Raw genomic sequence first — 24,099 nt, 5'->3', positions numbered from 1 at the left:
TCTGTACGAGCCCTAATCTCTCTTATCTTTGTGGTCTTTCCGCGAAATATAAGTTGGCGACAGTAAAATTGTACTGCAGTCAGTCTCAAATGCTGGTTCTCTAAATTTCCTCACTAGCGATTCACGAAAAGAACGCCTCCTTTCCTCTAGATACTCCCACCCGAGTTCCTGAAGCATTTCCGTAAAACTCGCGTGATGATCAAACCTACCAGTAACAAATCTAGCAGCCCGCCTCTGAATTGCTTCTATGTCCTCCCTCAATCTGACGTGATAGGGATCGCAAACGTTCGAGCAGTACTCAAGAACAGGTCGTATTCGTGTTTTATAAGCGGTCTCCTTTACAGATGAACCACATCTTCCCAAAATTCTACCAATGAACCGAAGACGACTATCTGCCTTCCCCACAATTGCCATTACATGCTTGTCCCACTTCATATCATTCTGCAATGTTACGCCCAAATATTTAATCGACGTGACTGTGTCAAGCGCTACACTACTAATGGAGTATTCAAACATTACGGGATTCTTTTTCCTACTCATCTGCATTAATTTACATTTGTCTATATTTAGAGTTAGATGCCATTCTTTACACCAGTCACACATCCTGTCCAAGTCATGTTGTATCCTCCTACAGTCACTCAACGACGACACCTTCCCGTACACCACAGCATCATCAGCAAACAGCTGCACATTGCTATCCACCCTATCCAAAAGATCATTTATGTAGATAAAAAACAACAGCGGACCTACCACACTTCCCTGGGGCACTCCAGATGATACCCTCACCTCCGACGAACTCTCACCATCGAGGGCAACGTATTGAGTTCTATTACTTAAGAAGTCTTCGAGCCACTCACATACTTGGGAACCAATCCCATATGCTCGTACCTTAGTTAGGAGTCTGCTGTGGGGCACCGAGTCAAACACTTTCCGGAAGTCAAGGAATATGGCATCCGTCTGATACCCTTCATCCATGGTTCGCAAGATGTCATGTGAAAAAAGGGCGAGTTGCGTTTCGCAGGAGCGATGCTTTCTAAAGCCGTGCTGATGCATGGACAGCAACTTCTCTGACTCAAGGAAATTCATTATATTCGAACTGAGAATAAGTTCGAGAATCCTGCAACAAACCGATGTTAAGGATATTGGTCTGTAATTTTGAGGATCCGTTCTTCTATCCTTCTTATAAACAGGCGTCACCTGTGCTTTTGTCCAGTCGCTCGGGACTTTACGTTGGGCAAAAGATTCGCGATAAATGCAAGCAAAGTAAGGAGCCAATGCAGTAGAGTACTTTCTGTAAAACCAAATTGGAATCCCATCAGGACCTGGCGATTTATTTATTTTCAACCCATTCAGCTGCTTCACAACCCCAGGGATGTCTATCACTATGTCCTGCATACGGGAATCTGTCCGAGACTCAAACGGCGGTATGTTTGTACGATCCTCCTGCGAGAAAGATTTCTCACATGCTAAATTTAAAATTTCAGCTTTCGTTTTGCTGTCTTCCGTTGCCAGGTCAGTCTGATCAGTGAGTGACTGGATGGAAGCCGTCGACCCGCTTACCGATTTTACGTAATACCAGAATTTCCTTGGGTTTTCAGCAAGATCTTTCACTAAGGTATGACGGTAGTAGTGGTTCTACGCTTTGCGCATCGCTCTTTTTACAGCAGCAGGAATCTCTACTGACTTTTGCCTGCCCTCATTCTGCCGATCTTTCTTGTACCGCGAGTGGAATTGTCTTTGCTTCCTGAGCATTCTCCGAATTACGCTTTTAAACCACGGTGGGTCTTTTCCGTCCGTAACCCACTTTTTCGGCACATACTTCTCCAATCAATCAGTTTAGAAATGGAGGGAAATGTGGACTCTGAAAGGTGTAGACTAAGACCAAAGCCTGAACAGAGTGAAGGTTCAAATGGACGTTATGTTATAATAGTTACGCCAGGACGAACGGGCGTGCACAAAACAGGCCAACGTGTAGAGCTGCAGCTTCGGACTGAAGGCTAGACGCTGAAGTGTTTTCTTCCTTTCACGAAACGATTCCGAGGACTGTTGTGCAACAGCGAGGGTGCAGTATATGAATCTGCCCTTGACGTCCGCCGCGGTGTCACAGGTTAGTTAGATGATGAGGGGGAACGGCTAGTGGGATCTGAAAGAGAGGGGAGGGAGTGGGAGGGTGTCAAAGGGGCGGGGGCGGTACGGTGCGCGGCGGCAACGTCAAACCTAATCAACGCAGATTCCTGCGGCCTTGTCGGGGCGGCGCGCGGTGCATGCAATTCGCAGCGCTGCGCGTGTCGGCGACCACTTCCCTCTCAGCGGCGGATTCTGAGTGGGCGCTTCCCTCTCGTCGCGCCCCCCTGCCCAACCCCCACCCCTCCGGCCCACCGCTGGCTGACACGTGACGAGGGGGTCCGTCCGCGGCGTCAATTGGCTGCCGCACCTGCTGGACACACTCTGGCGGCGGGCGCGCGAACTAGCGCACTGCCCTGACCCTGGCCGGCGCGCGCGGACCCATTAGACCCCATCAGGAGTCCATCCTGCCCGCTCGCTCCTCGTTACCAATCCTCCCCCCCCCTCCTCCCTCCCCCACCTCACTGGCGACAAGTGGTTCTCGTTACGGTCGCGACTAGAGGGGGGCTGTTTGCTGCGCGCTAACTCGTCACTATAAAACGTCCAAACGGGGCCATCCAGTGCATTACTGCGTCCTCACGCCACGACACCGGTGCACCAGTACCACACTCGCTGCACGAGAAAGCCAAGATGACGTTCCGCTGCTGGGTCCGGGACCTACAGGCCGTATCACTGATCCTGCTGCTGGTGGCTGCAGCGGCTTCGGCAATGGTCATCAAGGATGAGGACAGCGCCGAGGTCTCCACCGACGCCGACGTCGACGCGACCAGCACCGAAACTTCTCCCGAGGCGTCCTCCGAGCCCCCGACACCCACCGGCACTGAGCTGCTGAAGAAGATCGGTTGGGCCTGTGGTCTTATAAAGCCTGTTTCTAACGTTTCCCTGGAAACGGTGAGTCCAATGCTGCTACTGGAGCGTGCTTTCTTAGCTAAATATGCATGTATCAACACTACCGTTTATACATTCATTCATCAAACAGAACTTATCGCCAATTGGTATTTTTTGCGATCGTTCGAAAGCGTTTGATTGGGTTACTACGTTAGTCTCTTAGAAAAACTCTAATTTTATGGAACTGAAGGCCTTACACACATCATGTTTGAATCACACTTCACAAACAGTATGCAAAAAGAGGGTGTTGAATAATACAGATAATGTCGGAAACCGACCAGAGAAAAAAAAAAAAAAATAATCATGAAGGGTCTTCCACAGGGTTCAATTTTGGGTCCACTGCTGTTCTTTATACATGTGAATGAGCTTCCACTTAACATTCAACTAACAATAGTGGTACTTACGTCAGACGATACTAATGTTATAATAAAATCCATCAGTGAAAAAGCAACGGAAGAGTTGGTAAATGATATTTTCCAGAGAATTATTAAGTGGTTCTCTGAAAATGGACTCACCCTTAGTTTTGAAAAAAACACACTTATTCAGTTCTGTAAAACAACAATTGATGTAGCACAAGAGCAGGAGTCAGTAAATAGCGTAGAATGCTCCAAATTTCTGGGTGTACATTTTGATGAAAACGTAACCTGGAGCTTCTCAGTCAATTTGAGCTACTTCTGCTCTTCGTATAATTAATAATCCTGGACTCAGACGTATCAACCTGCTGACATATTTTGCACATTTCCGCTCAGTAATGTCTTACGGAATAATTTTCTGGGGTAACACTTCACGTAGAAAGAAAGTATTGACTGCACAGAAGCGAGCAGTAAGAATAATATGTGATGTTCACTCAAGGACGTCATACAGGTGCCCTTTAAGGAGATAGGCGTTTTAACTGTTCCGTCACAATACATATACTCGCTAATGATCCGTCACAATTTAAGGACAGTGATGTCTATACCTACAACAGTAGAGGGAAAAATGAACTTTATTACCCACTGTTCTAACTGTGGCTCAAAAGGGAGTTCAATATGTAGGTACAAAAGTTTTTGATCATTTGCTCAATAACATAAAATGTCTACAGAATAACGAAGCAAGTTTTAACTAATTTAAAATCATTCGTCCTGGACAACTCATGTTCCATTTGCAAATTTCAGGTTAAAATTTGATAGCCAGTAAAAAATAAAAATAAAGAAAGATTAATGTGGTTGTACGAGTAGAGCTAAAAAAAATTGTACGTTCATTAATGTTAACACAGATCATGTGTGCGTATCCTATAAACTGACTCGTTCCACAACGTTTCGATTCGAGAATCGCTCAAATGATCTATGGTACATGTAACTTACTAACTAATTAATGTAAAGTTCTCAGTTGGCCTAGCCCACCACAGTTAGTAGGCTTGTGCATATCGTTGAAAACCAATCTTTGTGTTGGTGGCAGCTTAATATTTTTGTAGTATACTGTTTCAGGCTTTCTGAGCGTAGTAAAAATTGTTGAGATCATCATGCTTACATAGAGGGTGGTACTTCTGGAAATATTTATGCTTACCAGCTTCGCACACTTGTAATGTTGACTGTTGTTGCGAGATCTCAATGAGTCCCAAAGGAACCGGTGATGATGCCACAGCAATCAACTTCAGTGTAAAATAACTTTCGTCTTATACAACAATGCGTTTAAAAACTGCCATCATCACGTACCTAGCACTTAATGTCACTTCATTAAAGCGCACTCGTGCGATCAAAATATGAAACATTCATTAAATCAAGGCTCCCTGTATTACATGAATGCATGTTTTATATTTTGACCACAGTAGTGAATTTAATTATGTGATATCTGGATACCTGATGACAGTTGTGACTGTTGCAACGTGTTGTTTTTATTTTTTTTCAAGCATCACGTTTCCTGAGGCTAAGTGAACCACGCCAACTTGGTCATGAAACGAGTAATTCCCCAGGTCACGTTAAACTTTGAGAAAGAGTTAAATATTTCAGAGACAGAAAATGTTTACACTGCGTTGCAATTAACCTTCGATCTGTTAGCTGTTACGTGACTAGCTAATGTTGCTCCCTACCCTGTCTGCTGAATCATTAACACTGCATTCTACATCTTTGACAATGACATTTTTACCTCCTGCTAATAGTGCCTTCTGCTTATACAACTTTTGTTTTTAATAAAGTGCCTTGTTTAGAGGTAAGACGTTGATAAACAGTAATAAAACCGACAGAAGCAAAACATAAAGCTATCCCATTCAGATTCAGATCGTTTCCTGTTTATTGACACTTGGGATCAAAACACTGTACCTTGCTTTTTTGTTTTGGGAATTAACTATTGTACGGCTTTTCCTCAAATTCCACAGGGTTGCAGCTTAAGAAAACGTGTATCACACTCAAACGCTTTTGTTAAACCAAACAAAATACCTACTGTCCTTGACACCTTTGGCTCTGCAAGTACTTTGCAGTCAAAAGAAGAACCTGAACGTTTTGTTGATGTCCTTGTTCTAAAGTCAAAACTGCAAGTCTATCAAACTGTTTGGTAACATGTGGTACTACACTTCTACAAACTGCCCCCGGAAAAATTTTCGAACCACAAACAGCAAGGAACTGTTCAGTAATTGTCTACATTGTCTCTTTTTATAAAGAGATTTTTACCAATGAATATTTTGACAACTGAATTCTGACTGCACATGAAAGACACATTGTTTCGGCTACTGAGTAAATATTGTATTGTGCGCTTGCCATCAATAGTCTACTTGATCTATTATTATTAGAGGACGAATTATTGCGAAAGCGCATATGTATGATATATTAGAGTTTAAGTTCATTTATTATTTTTGAAATGCATATTCCAGAAAATTTGTCTTATATGTGCATCTTCTGAAGCCACCCTGTCCTGCGGCATAATTAGAATATTGTTGAATAATTATTGTAATAATAAAACAATCACGAATATATTTCTTTCTGTGCACACATGGCGCAGAACTGGTTACATCAATTCGCAGCGCACAGGCGCTAGATCTATCACGTTAACACTGTACGTTGTGAAAGTTAATTGTTGAAAATAGTAATCATCTTTAATTTCTTGCCGTAGTAATTGATATAGCTCATTCTCCTGAAAATAAACGCGATATGATTTCGTCGAGAGGATGCCTTGATCTTGAAAGTGTTTAAGAATAATATACTAACCTTCTTCTTGGACTCAGTATTTTGGCACAATTCAGTCGTCTACAAAAAGGCCTTCTGGGTCGTGTTCTGAGAATACTGTAATCAGGTATCAAATGAAACACAGTTGAAATCACTATTGTATACATTTTCTCACTCTTGAATAAACACAGAACAATGTTTCACATTTTTTCAAACACCGACAACATATTTCACATTGCATTGCAGGTAAGTTACATACAGTCTTACCTCAGCACGTCCAATCATCAACACAGTTATATTACGACTTCGCTCTTTCACTGCTCACTCCCAACTAATGCTAGAAGAGAGCAACATTAATCAGAGATACAGAAGTTTTGTTCGATAGATCATAGGGTATCATTCATATCGATATTTCTTCACAGATGACGTTTGTGTAGAACAGTTTGTATAGAATAACAATGGCATGTTCTCAAGTTTGAATAATAAATTAGTTTCAGAAACAATAAATTATAGTGGGTTATTAACAGATTTATATTCTGATAAGATCAAGATTCTCTGCTGACAACTGGTATGTGGAAACATATTAGTCAATATGATTATAAGTGTTTCACCTTCGAAACTCGAAAATACAAAGACATAGTCTTTGAGAAATAAAGGAAGATAAATAAACATGACATGAGAAATATGGGACCCCAAACTTCGAAATAAATCAATAAACTCACACTGAGAAATTATGCTTTGCCGATATAGGCAAAGCGTATTTTTGATTTTATTGATTTAGTTCGGTGTTTGGGGCCCATATTTCTCATGTAATGTTTATTAATCTTCCTTTATTTTTGAAAGTCTATGTCTTCGTATTTTCGAATTTTGTAAGCAGAATTTTGCGGGATGCGGAATGTCTGTCTTCCGGGAGATGCAACTTCAGGATTTCAGCGTCTCCGTGACGCTCCACCTGGCTCAAACAAAACTGTGACCAACCGAGTTGTCCTTCTTTGTGTCCGTTTAATGCCCCCTCTCCGTCATCTTTGGTATGGGTCTCACACACCTGAGCAATTTTCTGCCAGGCGACGCACAAGTGTTTTGTATCCAGTCTCTTTTCCAAATTGATTCCCATATCGAAGCTTCCTAGTAATGAATCGTAGTCTGCTGCCTGCGGACCTACCTCATCATTCCACTTAACACACCGACAAATTGTTACGTCCAGCTGTTTGTATGAGTTCCATAAATCCACCTGCGACTGACCGGTACTGTAGCCACAGAGTATTACATTTTTTTCGTTTTGTGAAGTGCAAAATTTTAGACTGCTGAACATTCAAAACAAATTACCAATCTTTGCACAAATTTGAAGTGTTATCAAGACCTGACTGAATATATGTCCAGCACCTAATATTGCCTGACAGGACATAAATATGCGACATGAACAGTAAGATTTCAAACGCACTTCCCCTGCTATCTCAATTCCTGTAAGAAAAGATCAACATCTACGAAAGAAAAGTGGATGCACAATATCCTGGATGTAGTTAGGAGGGGATGGAACTTTAATACTGGCAACTATTTATATACAGATCGTACAAAATAGACACGTGTTTCAAAGTTTTACTGACCTTCAAAGTAGTCACCAGCACTGTGTATAACCCGTTGCCAGCTATGTGGAAGTCGTAGGATACTCTTAGCAGTGCCAGTTGTATTCACAGTTCGAGCGGCGCCGTCTATTGCCTGACGAATTTAAGCTGTTCTGAAGCGAATGCCGTGAAGTGTTCTCTTCAGTTTAGAAATCGAGTTGAACTCACGAGGGCTTAAGTTAGGGGAGTGCAGTAGGTGGTATAGCACTTAGCAGCTCCATCAGTCAAACAAATCAGTAACAGCTTGGACTGTACGTGCTTGAGCATTGTCCTGCAAAATGATGGTCAGGTCCTGCAGAAAGTGTCATCATGTTTGTCTCTATGCTGTTCATTTTTGGAACACAACCTACGACCAACTTAGAGGCAGAAGTGATGACACTTTCTGCAGGACCTGACCATCATTTTGAAGGACAATGCTCAAGCACGTACAGTGCAAGCTGTTACTGATTTGTTTCACTGATGGGGCTGCTAAGTGCTATACCACCTACTGCACTTCCCTGACTTAAGCCCTTGTGAGTTCAACTCGATTTCTAAACTGAAGGAAACACTTCACGGCATTCGCTTGAGATCTGCTACAAATTCGTCGGGCAATAGATCACGCCGCTCGAACTGTCAACACAACTGGCACTGCTAAGAGTATCCTACGACTTCCACATAGCTGGCAACAGTTTATACACAATGCTGGTGCCTACTCTGAAGGTCAGTAAAACTTTGAAACACGTGTCTATTTTGCACGAGCTGTAAATAAATAGTTACCACTATTAAAGTTCCAATCCTTGTATACACACTCTAAAATAAAATGAACAAAGCACCACGAAGATATTATCCAAATGGAATGGAAACAGAGAGATGTTACACAGATATAGAAAACAAATGATTAGAATTTCAGAAAAATTCGATGATTTATTCAAGAGAAAAAGCTTCACAAACTGAGGAAGTCAATAACACATTGATTCACATCTGGCACTTATGCAAACAGTTATTCGGGTTGGCACTGATGGACAGAGTGGTTGGATGTTTAATTCTGACCAGCTGGTCAGTTATATCGTCAAAATCACGAGCTGTTTGGAGAGCCCTGTCCTAATGCTCCAATCTTTCTGAATTGTGGAGAGATCCTGCGACCTTGCTCGCCAAGATATGGTTTGGCAAGAACGAAGGCAACCAGTAGAAACTCTCACCGTGAGCGGGCGGGAATTGTCTTGTTTAAATGTAAGCCGAGGATAGCTTGCCATGAAGGTAAGCGAAACGGGCCGTAGAATATCGTCGAGCCGGCCGTGGTGGCCGAGCGGTTCTAAGCGCTTCAGTCTGGGACCGCGCGACCGTTACGGTCGCAGGTTCGAATCCTGCCTCGGGCATGGATGTGTGTGATGTCCTTAGGTTAGTTAGGTTTAAGTAGTTCTAAGTTCTAGGGGACTGATGACCTCAGATGTTAAGTCCCATAGTGCTCAGAGCCAATATCGTCGACGGACCGCTGTGCTGTGAAGGTGCCACGGATGACTGGTAAAGTGGTCCACCTATCAAAAGAAATGGCAGTCCAGACTGCCACCCGTCGTTGTCGGGCTGTACGGCGGTCAACAGTCAAGCTGGTACCCCGCCACTGCCTGGGGCATCTCCAGACGTCTGTGCGGCCTGGAATCTCTGGAGTAGTATTGCTGTCAGTGATCAGTCCAGCTTCGAACTGAGCCCTGAAGTGTCTGGAGTACTGCCCTTCGGGACGTTTACCATTACTAAAGCCAAACTGATCGTCATCTCAAGACTGGATTGGAGGTTCACTCGCGGTCTAGAAGTAGCCTCTTCGATCAGTAATCAAAACGTCTTGGATTCCGATCTTGCCACTGCATGTATTTTGAGTAATCAGCAGCAATGACACCGAAGACTCACGGCATAAGAGGCCACTCTCGTTCTGCCAATGGCCTCATCAAAAGAGGGCCGACGAACTGACAAAGGTTCAGATCTCTCAATTGCCCTCGGCGTGGGAAACAGCCCCTAAAAGTCCGAAGTACCAGCTATGATACATGAGAAGGAAATGCGATTTTGAAGAATTGAAAAAAATGTCATAATGATCTCTCCACAGCACAAAAGATTCCGAACTAGTGCCCCCATTCGGATCTTTGGGGGGGTTACCACGAGAAAAATATTGAAAAACGAACGAAAGGATGGCGTTCTACGAATCGGGGCGTGAAACGTCGAAGGTATGAACGAGTTAAGGAATCTATAAAATCTGAAAAGGGAAATTCTAAAGCGCAGTTTAGATATAGTGGAAGGCCATGAAGTGAAATGGAAAGAAGATAAGGATTTCTGGTAAAATGAGTGTAGGATAATATCAACAGCAGCAGAAAATGGCAGAACGGGAGTAGGATTCATTATGGACAGGAAGGTAGGGCAGACAGTGAACAGTTGAATGATAGGGTAGCTCTCACCAGAATACTAACATCGACGACGATAGTTGAGGTATACATGCCGACGTCGCAGGCAGAAGATGAAAAGACCGAGAAAGTGCATGTGGATATTGAAAGGGTAATACAGTACGTAAAGGCAGTCATGGGGGATTGAATGCGGTTGTAGGGGAAGGAGCAGAAGAAAGGTTTGAGGCAGAATATGGGCGTGGTAGTAGAAATCAGAGAGGAATATGACTAATTGAATTTTGCAATAAATTTCAGCCAGTAATACCGAATACTCTGTTGATATCATGAGAGGAGGAGATATACTTGGAAAAAGCCGGGAGATACGATTAGATTACATAATGGTCAGGCAGAGATTCCGAAATCAGATACAGGATTGTAAGGCGTACCCAGAAGCAGATACAGACTCTGGTCACAATTCAGTAGTGATGAAGACTAGGATGAACGTTAAGAGATTATTCAGGAAGAATTAATGCCAAAGGCATGGTATACGGAAATACTAAGGAATGAAGAGCGACGCTTGAAGTTCTCTGAAGCTATAGATAGGTCGATAATGAACAGCGCAATAGGCAGTTCAGTTGAAGAGAAATAAACGTCTCTAAAAAGAGCCGTCATAGAAGATGAAAAGAAAAACAAGGAAGAAACTGCGAGGAGACCATGGGTAACAGAAGAACTACGTCAGTTGATCGACGAAGGAAGGAAGCATAAAAATGATCAGGCAAATTCAGGTATACAGAAATATAAGTCATTAGAAATGAAATAAATAATAAGTGCAGGGAAGATGTGGTGAAATGGCTGCATGGAATCTGCGAAGAAATCACAAAAGAAATGGTTGTGAGAAGGACCGACTCAGCCTATAGAAGAGTCGAAACAGTCTTCCGTGAAATTAAAACCAACGGTGGTAACATTAAGAGTGCAATGGGAATTCCATTTTAAATACAGAGGAGGGAGTAGATAGGTAAAAAGAGTACGTCGAAGGCGTCTAAAAGAGATAGAACTTGCCTGATGACGTGGTAAAAGTAGAAAAAGGTCTTGGAAGGAAGAGGTATAGGATTCAGTACTAGACGCAGAATTTAAAAGAGCTTTGAAAGAAGAAACGGGAGTTGACAGGAAGAGGTAGGGGATCCATTATTAGAATCCGAATTTAAAAGAGCTTTGAATAACATAATAACAAATAAGACAGAATGGGTAGATAACATTCCATAGGAATTTCTAAAATCACTGGGGCAAATGACTATTGACGTTTGTGTGTAGAATGGTCGTGACCCTCCGATATATCATCAGACTTTCAGAAAAAACATCCGCGCAATTCCGAAGATAGCAAGAGTCGACAAATATGAGAATAACACCACAATTAGTTTGAAAGCTGATATATGCAAGATGCTCCCAATTAATATACAGAATAATGGAAAAGAACATTTAGGATCTGGTAGAAGACAATCACTTTCGAAAAGGAAAAGGCTCCAGAGTGGCAGTTCTCACATAGCGGTTGATAATGGAAGCAAGATTGAAGAGAGAGCTAGACACTTTCATAGGATGTGTCGGCCAGGAAAATGCTTTCGACAATGTAAAGTGGTATATGATGTTTGAAATTCTGAGAAAAACAGGGATGTTCCATAGGGAAAGACGGGTGAAGACAATATGCACAAGAATCAAGAGGGAAGAGTAAGACTGAATGAGCAAGAACGAAGTGTTCAGATTAAAAAGGGTGTAAGAGAAGGATGTAGTCAAGAGTGGAATTCAAGTGCAAGGTGAAAGCATATCAAAGACACAGGGTGACAATTATTGAACTATATGAAATAAAATCGTCATAACGTCTGAACGCTTTGCGTCAGGTCGTTCAAACCGCACGGTTGGCCATGGGGCTTGATGGGAATTAGCATGCGCATATGGTTTGGTTTAGCGTCGAAGCCCACTTTCATTTGGATGGGTTCGTCAGTAAGCAAAACTGGCGCATTTGGGGGCTGAGAATCCGCATTTCGCGATCGAGAAGACCGAGAAGTCTCTTCACCCTCAACGTGTGACTGTGTGATGTGCAAAGTCCAGTCACGCAATAATTGGTGCGATATTCCTTGATGGCACAGTGACTACCGAACGCTACGTGAAGTTTAGGGAAGGTAATTTCATCCCCATTGTCCAAGTGACCCTGATTTCGAGATGTGGTACATACAAGACGGAACTCGACCACATCGAATCTGGAGAGTGATGTCCTGGAGGAGCACTCTGGAGACGCATTCTATCTATGGGGTACCGTCGATTGGCTACCATATTATCCGGATCTGAAGACACGCGACTCGTTGTTATCGGGCTATATTAAAGACAAGGTGTACAGCAATCCAAAACTTTTGCTGAGCTGAAAACAGCCATTCAGTAGGTCATAGACAGCATCCTTGTTCCAACACATCAGCGGGTCACGCAGAATTTCGCTATTCGTCTGCGCCATATGATCGACAATGATGGCAGGCATATCGAACACGTCATAACCCAAATCTGAATATCTGTAGTGAGGTTTACATGTCGAATGAAGTAAGTGCACTCCGTGGTTTGAAACTAATTTACTTTTTTTCATATAGTTCAATAATTTTCACATTGCAAGACCCGCTGATGACATTGCTATATTCGGCGAAAGTGAAGAAGATTTACGAGATACAGGATGTGGACTGAAAGTAACCCGAATAAAACCTAAAGTAATGAGAAGTAGTAGAAATGAGAACAACGAGAACTTCACATCAGAATTGGGGCTCACGAAGTAGACAAAGTTAAGGAATTCTGATACCTAGCCAGCGAAACAACCGACAATAAACGGAGCGAGGAGGAACAAAAAGCAGACTGGCACTGTCAAAGGGGGCATTTCTGTCCAAGAGAAGTCTAGTAATATAAAGTCCGCCGCTTGTGGTCTCGCAGTAGCGTTCTCGCTTCCCGAGCACGGAGTGCCGGGTTCGATTCTCGGCGCGGTCAGGGATTTTCATCTACCTCGAGATGACTGGGTGTGGACGTGTCGTCTTCTTCATCATCATTCATCCCCATTACGGTCGGAGGAAGGCAACGGCAAACCACCTCCATTAGGACCTTGCCTAGTACGGCGGTGCGGGTCTCTCGCATCGTTCCCCTACTCTCTGTGAAGGAGTATGGGACTTCATCATCATCAGTAATATAAAACAAAGGCCTTAATTTTAGGAAGAAATTTCTGAGACTGTTCGTTTGGAGCACAGCATTGTAGGGTAGTAAAATATCGAGTGTGAGAAAACCGGAACGGAACAGAATTGAAGCATTTGAAACGTGTTACAGAAGAATGCTAAAAATTGGGTGGATTGGTTCGGTGAAGAATGAGGAGGTTCTCTGCATAATCGGCGAGGAAGGGACTAGATGACAGGACATCCGTTAAGATATCACGGGCTAATTTAGTTTGTACTAGAGGGAGCTGCAGAGCGCAAAATCTGTAGACGGAGACCGAGAATGGACTACATCCAGCCAGCAGTAGAGGACGTAGGTTGCAAGTGTTTCTCTGATATCAAGAGGTCGGCACAGGAGAGAGATTTGTGTTCGGCTGCATCAAACCAGTCAGAAGAATGATGACTCAAGGAAAAAAGAAATATTAGATCCCTATCTCTTCGCTATCGACTCCTGTTTCTTCTTTTAGGATTTCATCAGACATGTGCTCTCTATCCTAGTCCAGTTGTAGCGGTAACATCACAAATGGAGGAAATAATGTAGAGCTCAATTTAGTGATGTGTTTTGCATGTTTTCTTTTAACGGATTGCTCCATGTGACATCAGAAGAGCGGTCGCCGCTAACACCTAGAGGCATAAATCAAATACACTGACCTCACATCCACTCTTTGGACAACCTGCCAAGCCAAGACTGAAGTCCAGGAAGAGTTTCCTAACAACCTCACAGCCCTTAGAAGGATAAGCTGCGGCTAACCGACTCACCAAGTGGAAAGGAAGATGCCAACACCTGTCAAACTGGATGACACCACAAGAATCCTTGCCGCCTGGACACATAGAGAGGTGGGTCACTTGGAAGTCCTTGAACAGACTGCGGACCGAAGTCGCAATATCGAGGGACAATCTCCTTAAATGGAACTTCCAGCTGCCAACTGTCGACACAACACAGCACGAATGAGGTTGTATTGTTGTTGCTTTAATTTGCTATGAAAGCGGTGCTGATAGACAATAAAAGCGAGTTAAAAGCTGTGAGCTGTCTGGGGAAGTTAACCTTGCATTACTGCGCAACTGTTTCACCAGGTATCCAGTCTAGCTTACCAAATTCCCAACCAGACTAACATTAATTATAATCTTTTAATAGTCATACGACAACCGGTGATATATATATATATATATATATACACACATATACAATTACACATATACATACACACACACACACACACACAGATATATATATATATATATATATATATATATATATATATATATATATATACTCCTGGAAATGGAAAAAAGAACACATTGACACCGGTGTGTCAGACCCACCATACTTGCTCCGGACACTGCGAGAGGGCTGTACAAGCAATGATCACACGCACGGCACAGCGGACACACCAGGAACCGCGGTGTTGGCCGTCGAATGGCGCTAGCTGCGCAGCATTTGTGCACCGCCGCCGTCAGTGTCAGCCAGTTTGCCGTGGCATACGGAGCTCCATCGCAGTCTTTAACACTGGTAGCATGCCGCGACAGCGTGGACGTGAACCGTATGTGCAGTTGACGGACTTTGAGCGAGGGCGTATAGTGGGCATGCGGGAGGCCGGGTGGACGTACCGCCGAATTGCTCAACACGTGGGGCGTGAGGTCTCCACAGTACATCGATGTTGTCGCCAGTGGTCGGCGGAAGGTGCACGTGCCCGTCGACCTGGGACCGGACCGCAGCGACGCACGGATGCACGCCAAGACCTTAGGATCCTACGCAGTGCCGTAGGGGACCGCACCGCCACTTCCCAGCAAATTAGGGACACTGTTGCTCCTGTGGTATCGGCGAGGACCATTCGCAACCGTCTCCATGAAGCTGGGCTACGGTCCCGCACACCGTTAGGCCGTCTTCCGCTCACGCCCCAACATCGTGCAGCCCGCCTCCAGTGGTGTCGCGGCAGGCGTGAATGGAGGGACGAATGGAGACGTGTCGTCTTCAGCGATGAGAGTCGCTTCTGCCTTGGTGCCAATGATGGTCGTATGCGTGTTTGGCGCCGTGCAGGTGAGCGCCACAATCAGGACTGCATACGACCGAGGCACACAGGGCCAACACCCGGCATCATGGTGTGGGGAGCGATCTCCTACACTGGCCGTACACCACTGGTGATCGTCGAGGGGACACTGAATAGTGCACGGTACATCCAAACCGTCATCGAACCCATCGTTCTACCATTCCTAGACCGGCAAGGGAACTTGCTGTTCCAACAGGACAATGCACGTCCGCATGTATCCCGTGCCACCCAACGTGCTCTAGAAGGTGTAAGTCAACTACCCTGGCCAGCAAGATCTCCGGATCTGTCCCCCATTGAGCATGTTTGGGACTGGATGAAGCGTCGTCTCACGCGGTCTGCACGTCCAGCACGAACGCTGGTCCAACTGAGGCGCCAGGTGGAAATGGAATGGCAAGCCATTCCACAGGACTACATCCAGCATCTCTACGATCGTCTCCATGGGAGAATAGCAGCCTGCATTGCTGCGAAAGGTGGATATACACTGTACTAGTGCCGACATTGTGCATGCTCTGTTGCCTGTGTCTATGTGCCTGTGGTTCTGTCAGTGTGATCATGTGATGTATCTGACCCCAGGAATGTGTCAATAAAGTTTCCCCTTCCTGGGACAATGAATTCACGATGTTCTTATTTCAATTTCCAGGAGTGTATATATATATAAAAGAGAATTTAAATAAAAAGAAATAAATCAGTTTATATTTGGAAATTTATTTTAACATTGATCATTGAAATTTCAGCATATTAAACTTGATTCATTACTAAACTGGTGCCTTATTTAGGATTGCGAAAATGTGAGATTGTAATCTTACGGAACACATCAAACATGAAGCCAAGATTGGGAGACTGCATACAACACTGCATTCATAAAATAACACACGAAGAACGTTGAAACATATGCAAGAGGAAATTAACCACAACCAACCGATTCAATTTTCACCCAAAGAAGTTACGTTCGTAGTACAATCCTGTCCGTCATGTAATTACCACACACTGGTATACTAAATTCATACTAACTCTCTGTGAAATCTTCCCGAAAAGAATAGCTGAGGGCTACTTTGATGATTACACCACATGCTTCACGTGGTCAACTTGGTTTACACAAAGAGTGTAACTTCACAATAATTTTGATAATTAAAATAAATTAGATCGAAAAGCAATTTACAAAAGAAAAACCTCAAACTGGTTACTAACGTCTTACTATTAAACTGATGGGTCAAACAATTCTATAAACACGTGGTACTGGTCTCACAAAGTACACCCCACGTGGGTTGAACATAAAGAAAAGTTGCTATATTGAAAAATATTGTCAAGACGAGACGTTATAATCTCACGCACATTCGCATTTAAGATTGATGATCTTAGTTAGAGTTACTGATCAACACGTGGTTCCACTTTACTCACAAAGTAGTGACAAAGCAACTACTGGAAGATATTCTGAACCTCACACTCGAATTACACTGCGTTGCAATTTAAGATACATTAGATATTTTAGAGCTAAATCTGAAATAAAGGTGATTAAATTTTCAGTTAGGCTGAACTTAAGAAATCCATTGGCCTACGGACTTAGCAGACACGCGCTTAGCCGGAGATCTTACCACTTCACGCTCGCCGCAGACAGACTGCCCTGGGCTCCTACCTGAGGGTGCCTCACAGATACAAACGGAAGTGACCAGAGAGGCAGCTTCCTATACAAACATGACAAGGGACGGACAGGACCATACTAAGGGTAGAAACCTCTTTGCTTTTAGAAAGCGTAGCTACCTGTTCCGACGTTGGTCCTACTGTTCTCTAGCAGACAGGCTTGTCTGCTACCATCCAGCATGCAACTAGAAATACATTTGCTCATTCATCCTCTCACACAGAAGGGAAGGGGGATGACAATATCTTATCATATACAGTATATAAAAGAAAGCGGATGTAGGTTCAGTATGAGACTGTGTGACATGAACTACATATAAACTGTGTTTTAAAGTGTAGTAGTGTGACAGATCGTTCTTGTTTATGTGTAAAAGTAACACATTCCACTGCTCAGTCTCCTCCCAGATAGTCAGAAACACCACAGTAAATTTAGAAGGGGAATTTATGCCGTAAATGACAACAGATTTAAGAAATTAACATGAAAGGAATCCAACAGAGACCTTTCAAGGTGAATTGCAGACAATGTAACTTATGCCCAACCAGTTGTAGCATGAAGGTTTTAACCTCTGCAGCACCTAATGCTATCAAAGTTGCCCAATTCTGGGTGAATACTGTATAGTTTTCTTTGTATGTATCGTATTCATTTCTGACACTAATAAAGAAGACTTGTCTGTTGATACGCTCCTACTCGGATTTCCCGCAGTTATTTACAAGTCTGCTATAATCTTACTGTAAGGCAGATTTGTAGCGACGTCATTGTTTTTAATACGCTGTGATATCATTCTTTTTTAACATACTAGTAATGCAGGGACAAGTTCTTTAAAGTGAAACAAAGATTTGGTATGTGGAAAGAGTTTAAATATTTAGATAATGTACTGTGGTAATAGTTAATCACTAAAAGTGTCATATTTACATGTGTCTTTGGTTTTGACGACCTTGAAAAGTATGTATTTTGAATACTTGCCGTGGAATATCAGTCAAAAAAAATGTAATAAATTACCCCAAAATTAGACAGCCTTCTTAATGTCGGAACCTTTCAAAAATCCGAATTGTGACTTGGACAATATTTTATTTCTGGTGAGATAGTTAAGAACACGGCATTATATTATCTTTTCTAAAATTTTTGTGGATGCGGGCAAAACTGAGAGTGGACATAAGTTTGATGGTATTTTCTTACCTCCTTTCTTACACAAAGGTTTCACTTCGTCGTAAATCGTGTGCATCACACACAGACAGGCAGCCTGTCAACTACACTTGCTTCCCCATAAAGGATTCGTCCTCATTGCAATCCAGATATATTATAAATGTAGATGTATGTATGTTCCACATCTCTCGCTAAACTACTGGATCGATTTCAACCGAACTTGGTACACGTATAACTTACTGCCTGGAAATAACTACTGTGTGGCTGAGAACCACCTGCCACTCAAAGGAATAGGCGTGAAAAAGTATCGAAGCTGACGACGCACAAATAGCCAGACTATATTCATCTATATATTTGAGAATCAGATCTCTTAGTGGCTTGCAACAAGGTTAACTAATAATCTTTTACGAGACACCTTCTCGCTGACACCCCCTACAAAATGATGAAAGGAAAACAGTTTATTACACACTACATTTTCGCTGATCATGCAGTAAAACTGCCGCATCAGGCATGACGTTTTAGTTTATTACTTCATTACTAATAACTCTTTTCACAACACATTATTTAGACAGTATTTACATGTAGCCCTGAATGTACTAGCAAAAATATGTGATTATATGACAGATACGTCAAGATGACGTCGTAATGAATGAGACGCATGAAAGTGAAACTGCAGGACAAAAATCTCTAGAGATACAGGTGAAACATGCGCAAAAATATGAGTGGAATATGTTAAATGTATGTGAAATATGTGTGACAAGTACTCATGCGGCGCCGGCCGGGATGGCCGAGTGGTTCTAGGCGCTACAGTCTGGAACCGCGTGACCGCTACGGTCGCAGGTTGGAATCCTGCCTCTAGCATGGATGTGTGTGATGTCCTTAGGTTAGTTAGGTTTAAGTAGTTCTAAGCTCTAGGGGACTGATGACCTCAGCTGTTAAGTCCCATAGCGCTCAGAGCCATTTGAACCATTTGAACTTAGGCGGCCAAGTTGGAGGTAAAAAGCCCCTCCTAAAACTCTGAATCGATTGAAACCAAATTTGGTACACATATTTACTAGCTGGAAAGAAATATTGTGGGTGTAAGAAACAGCAACAATCTATGGGAATGGGGATCATAGTGCAGAGAAAGAAGGGGGGATAGACAGACAGGGGACGAAAAAGGTGGACACACAAAGGGGGAGAGATAAAAGGGAAGAGGAGATTGAAACACAGAGGGAATAAGAGTGAATGGGTTGAGGAAGAAAACAGGAAGAGATGAAGAGAGGGAGGGGGAGGATGAATTGGACAGTGGGGAGAGGAGGAGATGTTACAGGAAGAGAAGGAAGAGTAGGTGGACAGAGAGAGGAAAGAGGTCGTGCTGGACAGAGAGGAGGTAGTAGAGAGGGAAGGATGAGATGGATAGGAAGAGGGGAGGGAGAAAGATATGGACAGAGAGTCAGGGGAGGTGGAGATGACTTAAGGTGGGTGAGGAGGAGATGAGTGGGTAGGAGATGAACTTATAGGGGGAGGATGAGATAGAGAGAGAGAGACAGGGATGAGGCTGACAGAGAGAGAGGGGAAGGAGGAGATGGACAGACAGAGCGAGAGGAGGAGATAGGCGGAAAGAGGTAGAAGGAGGAGATAAACTAATAGAATATTGAAATAAATACATACAAAAGCAAAGCCAGGTACTCAGCTTGTCTGTTACATAGTTCTGTCATATTGTTCTCATAGCCGACACACATACTGATCTTGTAATGAAATACAGAATGAATTATTCTCTAATGATTGCTTTTTTCTAGGTCTTGGGCCGCTGGTACGTGCTGGAGATAATGTCCCCAAATGTGGATAAGGAGAAGGAGAAGGAGAAGCGGCGGGACGCGTGTGCGGGTGTGGACTTCTGGCGCTGGGATATCGAGGAGAACAACCTGATGCCTGAAGTGGTGCCGCCACCTGCCGTGGGCCCCGAGCACCTGGTGATGCGCGGCTTCAACCGGCACGTCAACGAGCACCACACCTCCAGCTACCGCGTCGACACGACCACCGTCGTTCAGGGCTCGGGCGGCGCCATCTGGGATCAGCCCGGTGAGAGTCTCACTATTCCCGCCACTCGCTGCTGCCGATGGTCCCCAGACTGTGGGGACACCCGACGTCTGTTTGAGTTGGCAGCACTGGTCACGCTGACACTACAGCTGCCATGCAGTGAGGGAAGGAAGTCGACTCCTGACTTCGGCTGCTTGTTCACTGCGGCACTCTATCTTGTGCTGTGCCAGGCTTAATGTCTGTTCCTCACGATTGCAAAGTACTGGAAATTTATGACACCAGAGTCGTTCACAGTGGCATGCAGGAAAAAAAAATCTCCTTGGTTTGCAGGCATCATCGCTTTGAATAAAATACTCGAGCTTTCAGTGGCTCTGCCCACCATCACCATCAGGGGTGAAAAACACGAACTGCCAAGAGAGCACAGTGTTCCTCTTAAACAGGTGCAATATCAGTTTCTGAAACCCATGGGACAAGATTTGTATACAGTGCGTATCACAATCAGTAGTAAAAACTGACACGAGTGAAACTGTATGAGACAAGGAGGGGGGGGGGGGGGGAGCAAAATTGGGGGGGAGCAAAATTGTAGGTCGTTTGCGTGGGCTTTGAATGTCCCGCAAAAGTAAATATGAATTCTTGACGATTGTAGCAATGCAGGAGTGACAATTTCAAATGTGTCGCTGTCCTGTCGTGGCACATGACTTAACCCAGTCTCGCTCAGGGCACAGGCCCTTGAGACATCACTCTAGTTGCATTCGTCAACATACATCACGAACGCTCAAATTCATCTGGTCCCAGGTGGGAAATCGGTATTACAATGAAAAGGTACTTAATAAAGTCCTTAACTTTTTCATGTGGCATGGAGAGCGTAAGTCTACTTAAACACGCAGGTATGGAATATTAAAGTGGTTTGACACAGTAACCTGGTCCCCGCTGGAGACGGTCGCCGCAAATCGTAAGACTCGTCGTGCCACGTGTTGTGACAGACGCCAGCGGGCCAGTATATCTCGTTGGCCTTGGTCCGTCTGCAGACCGGAGCTGCCCAACTCTCCCATGCATCCCATCGTCACTCTGGAAGGTTCCAGACGCTGTTATCGCTCCTACATACTCGCAACACCGTGCCCAATCCAATAGTCAGTGGCTTTTTGTTCCTGATGAAAACAACGGTGACAGCTTTATAAAACTGAATCTTTTATGCAAAGCCCAAAGCTGCCAGAGGTCACCAATTTATATCAATGGAGCAACTTGAAAATTTGTGCCCGACTGGGATTCAAATGTGGGTCTGTTGGTTACAAGGCACATGTCCTGACCACTACGTCATCTGAACACAGTGGTCACCACTACCCTAGCACATCTACAGCAAACCGAAATTCTCAACTTATACCACACACAACCGATGTAAAGCCCCTATTTATTAGTCTCATTTCTAGCGGCATTGCCGGCCGCTGTGGCCGAGCGGTTCTAGGCGCTTCAGTCCTGAAACGTGCTGCTGCACCGGTCGCAGGTCTGATGCCTGCCTCGGGCATGGCTGTGTGTGATGTCCTTAGGTTAGTTAGGTTTAAGCAGTTCTAAGTCTAGGGGACCGATGACCTCAGATGTTAAATCCCACAGTGCTCAGAGCCATTTTCTAGCGGCATCTCACTGATTCCCATTGGTATGCATCTGCACTGAACGGATCATTGGCCGTCATCGCTTTAATTATGTATGTGGTGTCGTTCTTTCGGACGCGGCTTGCGAATCGAGAAGATTTTATACTGGAAGATTGATTTCCTTGCACCTACCTGTGTAATAAGCCTCGAGACACCATTACACAGCCATTGGAAATAACCGCTATCAAGATGCTGTGTGGAGGGTTTCACTTTGCAAGACTGTACAAAACATACAAATAACGTAACTAATCTAAGGTTTCTCTGTCGTGGAAAATGTACTGTTCTGGGCTACTGAGAAACTGTATGAAGGGCAAAGCTGTATAGCATTGTTGTCTCTGTAATCGTGAGGAGTGGATTAAGTCGTCACTTTCTTTGTATGTGCTCAGCTTGTCATGCCTTAAGTGTACATGTTGAGGTGACTGCCGTGAGTGTATGTAGGGTTTATTGCTGTATTTGCGGTAAGAGAGAAAGGAGATGGCAAAACCTTTTGTGGGACATGGCGATTCCCCCTATTACCAAAGCGCCCACTGAGATTAATGCTCCTATCCAAGGCGCAGGGGCCGGCCGTTGTGGCCGAGGGGTTCTAGGCGCTTCAGTCTGAAACCGCGCGACCGCTACGGTCGCAGGTTCGAATCCTGTCTCGGGCATTGGTGTGTGTGATGTCCTTAGGTTAGTTAGGTTTAAGTAGTTCTAAGTTCTAGGGTACTGATGACCTCATATGTTAAGTCCCATAGTGCTCAGAGCCATTTGAACCATTTGAACGAACCCACCCAAATGAAAATGGCCGATGACAACGAGGCATGTGTGCATGTGGATACTAATTCCCATCCTTCCCCGCGGCCAGCCACGCAGTTTTAACGCTCTCACACAACCGTTCAGAAGTATGACGATTTTATTTCATTTAGTTCATTAATTGTCACCCTCTATGTATTTGGGATACAGCACTTCTTGTATTTTGCAAACTGTGAGGTGCTGGCCTATCTAAAGGCAGTCCAATGGTGTTCTGAGGTTTGTCAGTTAGCTGCTGACGTTGAGATGAGACGTATTTTTATTGAAGGTTGCCTTAGAACTGTAACGATACTGAATTTATAATAAGAAACAAATATTTAGGCCACCTCCATGATTGAGTGATCAGTGTGGAAGGCCATGCGGAGGACCTCACTTCAATTCCTGTAACTGTCATCAGGGGTTGTTGCTTGGAATAGGGTCCAATCAGCCTCGTGATGCCGACTGAGGAGCTACTTGAAAGAAAGGTAGCAGCTCCAACATTCTGAAAGCTACCAACAGCCAGGAGAGTGGGGTGTTGATACCATACCCGCTGCTGAAGAGCAGTTCGGGGATGGCAATTGCATCTTTCAACATGATCGAGCACCTGTTCATAGTGCGTGGCCTGTGGTGGAGTGGTTACAAGAAAATAACATCCCTATAATGTATAGACCTTAACATACTCCTGACCTGAATTCTATAGAACACCTTTGGGATGTTTTGGAACGCCGACTTCGTATCAGGCCCATCGACCAACATCAATACCTCTAGATATGTCAAGGTTTTTTTTTTTTTTTAATTACCGCTACCAGCAAACTTTGTCAACTGTTGTATTACTTGTTTATTTAGCGACATGTTTCGAGAGTTAAACCTTATCTTCAGGCTAAATGACATTACAAAAACAGCTTTACAATAAGGTCATAATGATATTACATAGCCTTTTCGTAAATGCTGTGGTCATCTTTGTTCTTCTGGCGTGGCAGTCTCAAAGATACATATTTCTTGAGACATTCGCGGTCGAAAAATAGTCAAAATGGCTTCAAATTCATCAATACCTCTCCTCAGTGCAGCACTCCGTGAAGAATGGGCTGCCAGTCCCCAAGAAACCTTCGAGCACCTGATTGAAAGTATGCTGTGGAAGCTGTCATCAAGGCTACGGGTGGGCCAACACCATTTTGAATTCCAGCATTACCGAGCCAAAAAACTTGTAAGCAATTTTCAGCCAGGTGTCCGGATACTTTTGATCACATAGTGTATCATTGGGTAAAGTGGTAAAGTGGTAACGTGACTGTTGAAGTTGGCGTGTAGAATGTATGAGACTCGACACTTACTATCAGATTTGCGGGAAAATATCGCACACACAGAATCCCGATAATAGCGACGGAAGGTAAGTGCGAGAACTTTCGTACAATCAGCTTGACAGCTCTGCATCGAAGTTTCTGACAAGAATAACATACAGGAGAGTGGGAGAGAAAACTCGGGATGCGTTAGAT

The 24,099-nt window shown here is 44.0% G+C and overlaps 1 protein-coding gene across 2 annotated transcripts in view; it reads left to right on the top strand.

Annotated features, from left to right (window-relative positions):
• The first annotated feature begins 2,616 nt into the window (after window positions 1-2,616).
• Window positions 2,617-24,099, top strand: part of LOC126425050 (uncharacterized) — a 35,596-nt gene continuing 14,113 nt past the window's right edge. Inside the window, exons 1-2 of one of the 2 annotated variants that reach the window (XM_050087961.1) lie at window positions 2,617-3,015; window positions 19,955-20,237. In XM_050087961.1, coding sequence (XP_049943918.1) covers window positions 2,755-3,015; window positions 19,955-20,237 — 544 coding nt within the window. In that variant the 5' untranslated portion in view covers window positions 2,617-2,754. The remainder of the gene's footprint in view (window positions 3,016-19,954; window positions 20,238-24,099) is intronic. The other variant, XM_050087960.1, reaches the window with a different exon arrangement.

Source organism: Schistocerca serialis, chromosome 10 (assembly GCF_023864345.2).
Source record: "Schistocerca serialis cubense isolate TAMUIC-IGC-003099 chromosome 10, iqSchSeri2.2, whole genome shotgun sequence".
NCBI lineage: Eukaryota > Metazoa > Arthropoda > Insecta > Orthoptera > Acrididae > Schistocerca > Schistocerca serialis.
The sequence above is the reverse complement of the archived record's forward strand: the minus strand, read 5'-3'. Positions and strand labels throughout refer to the sequence as shown.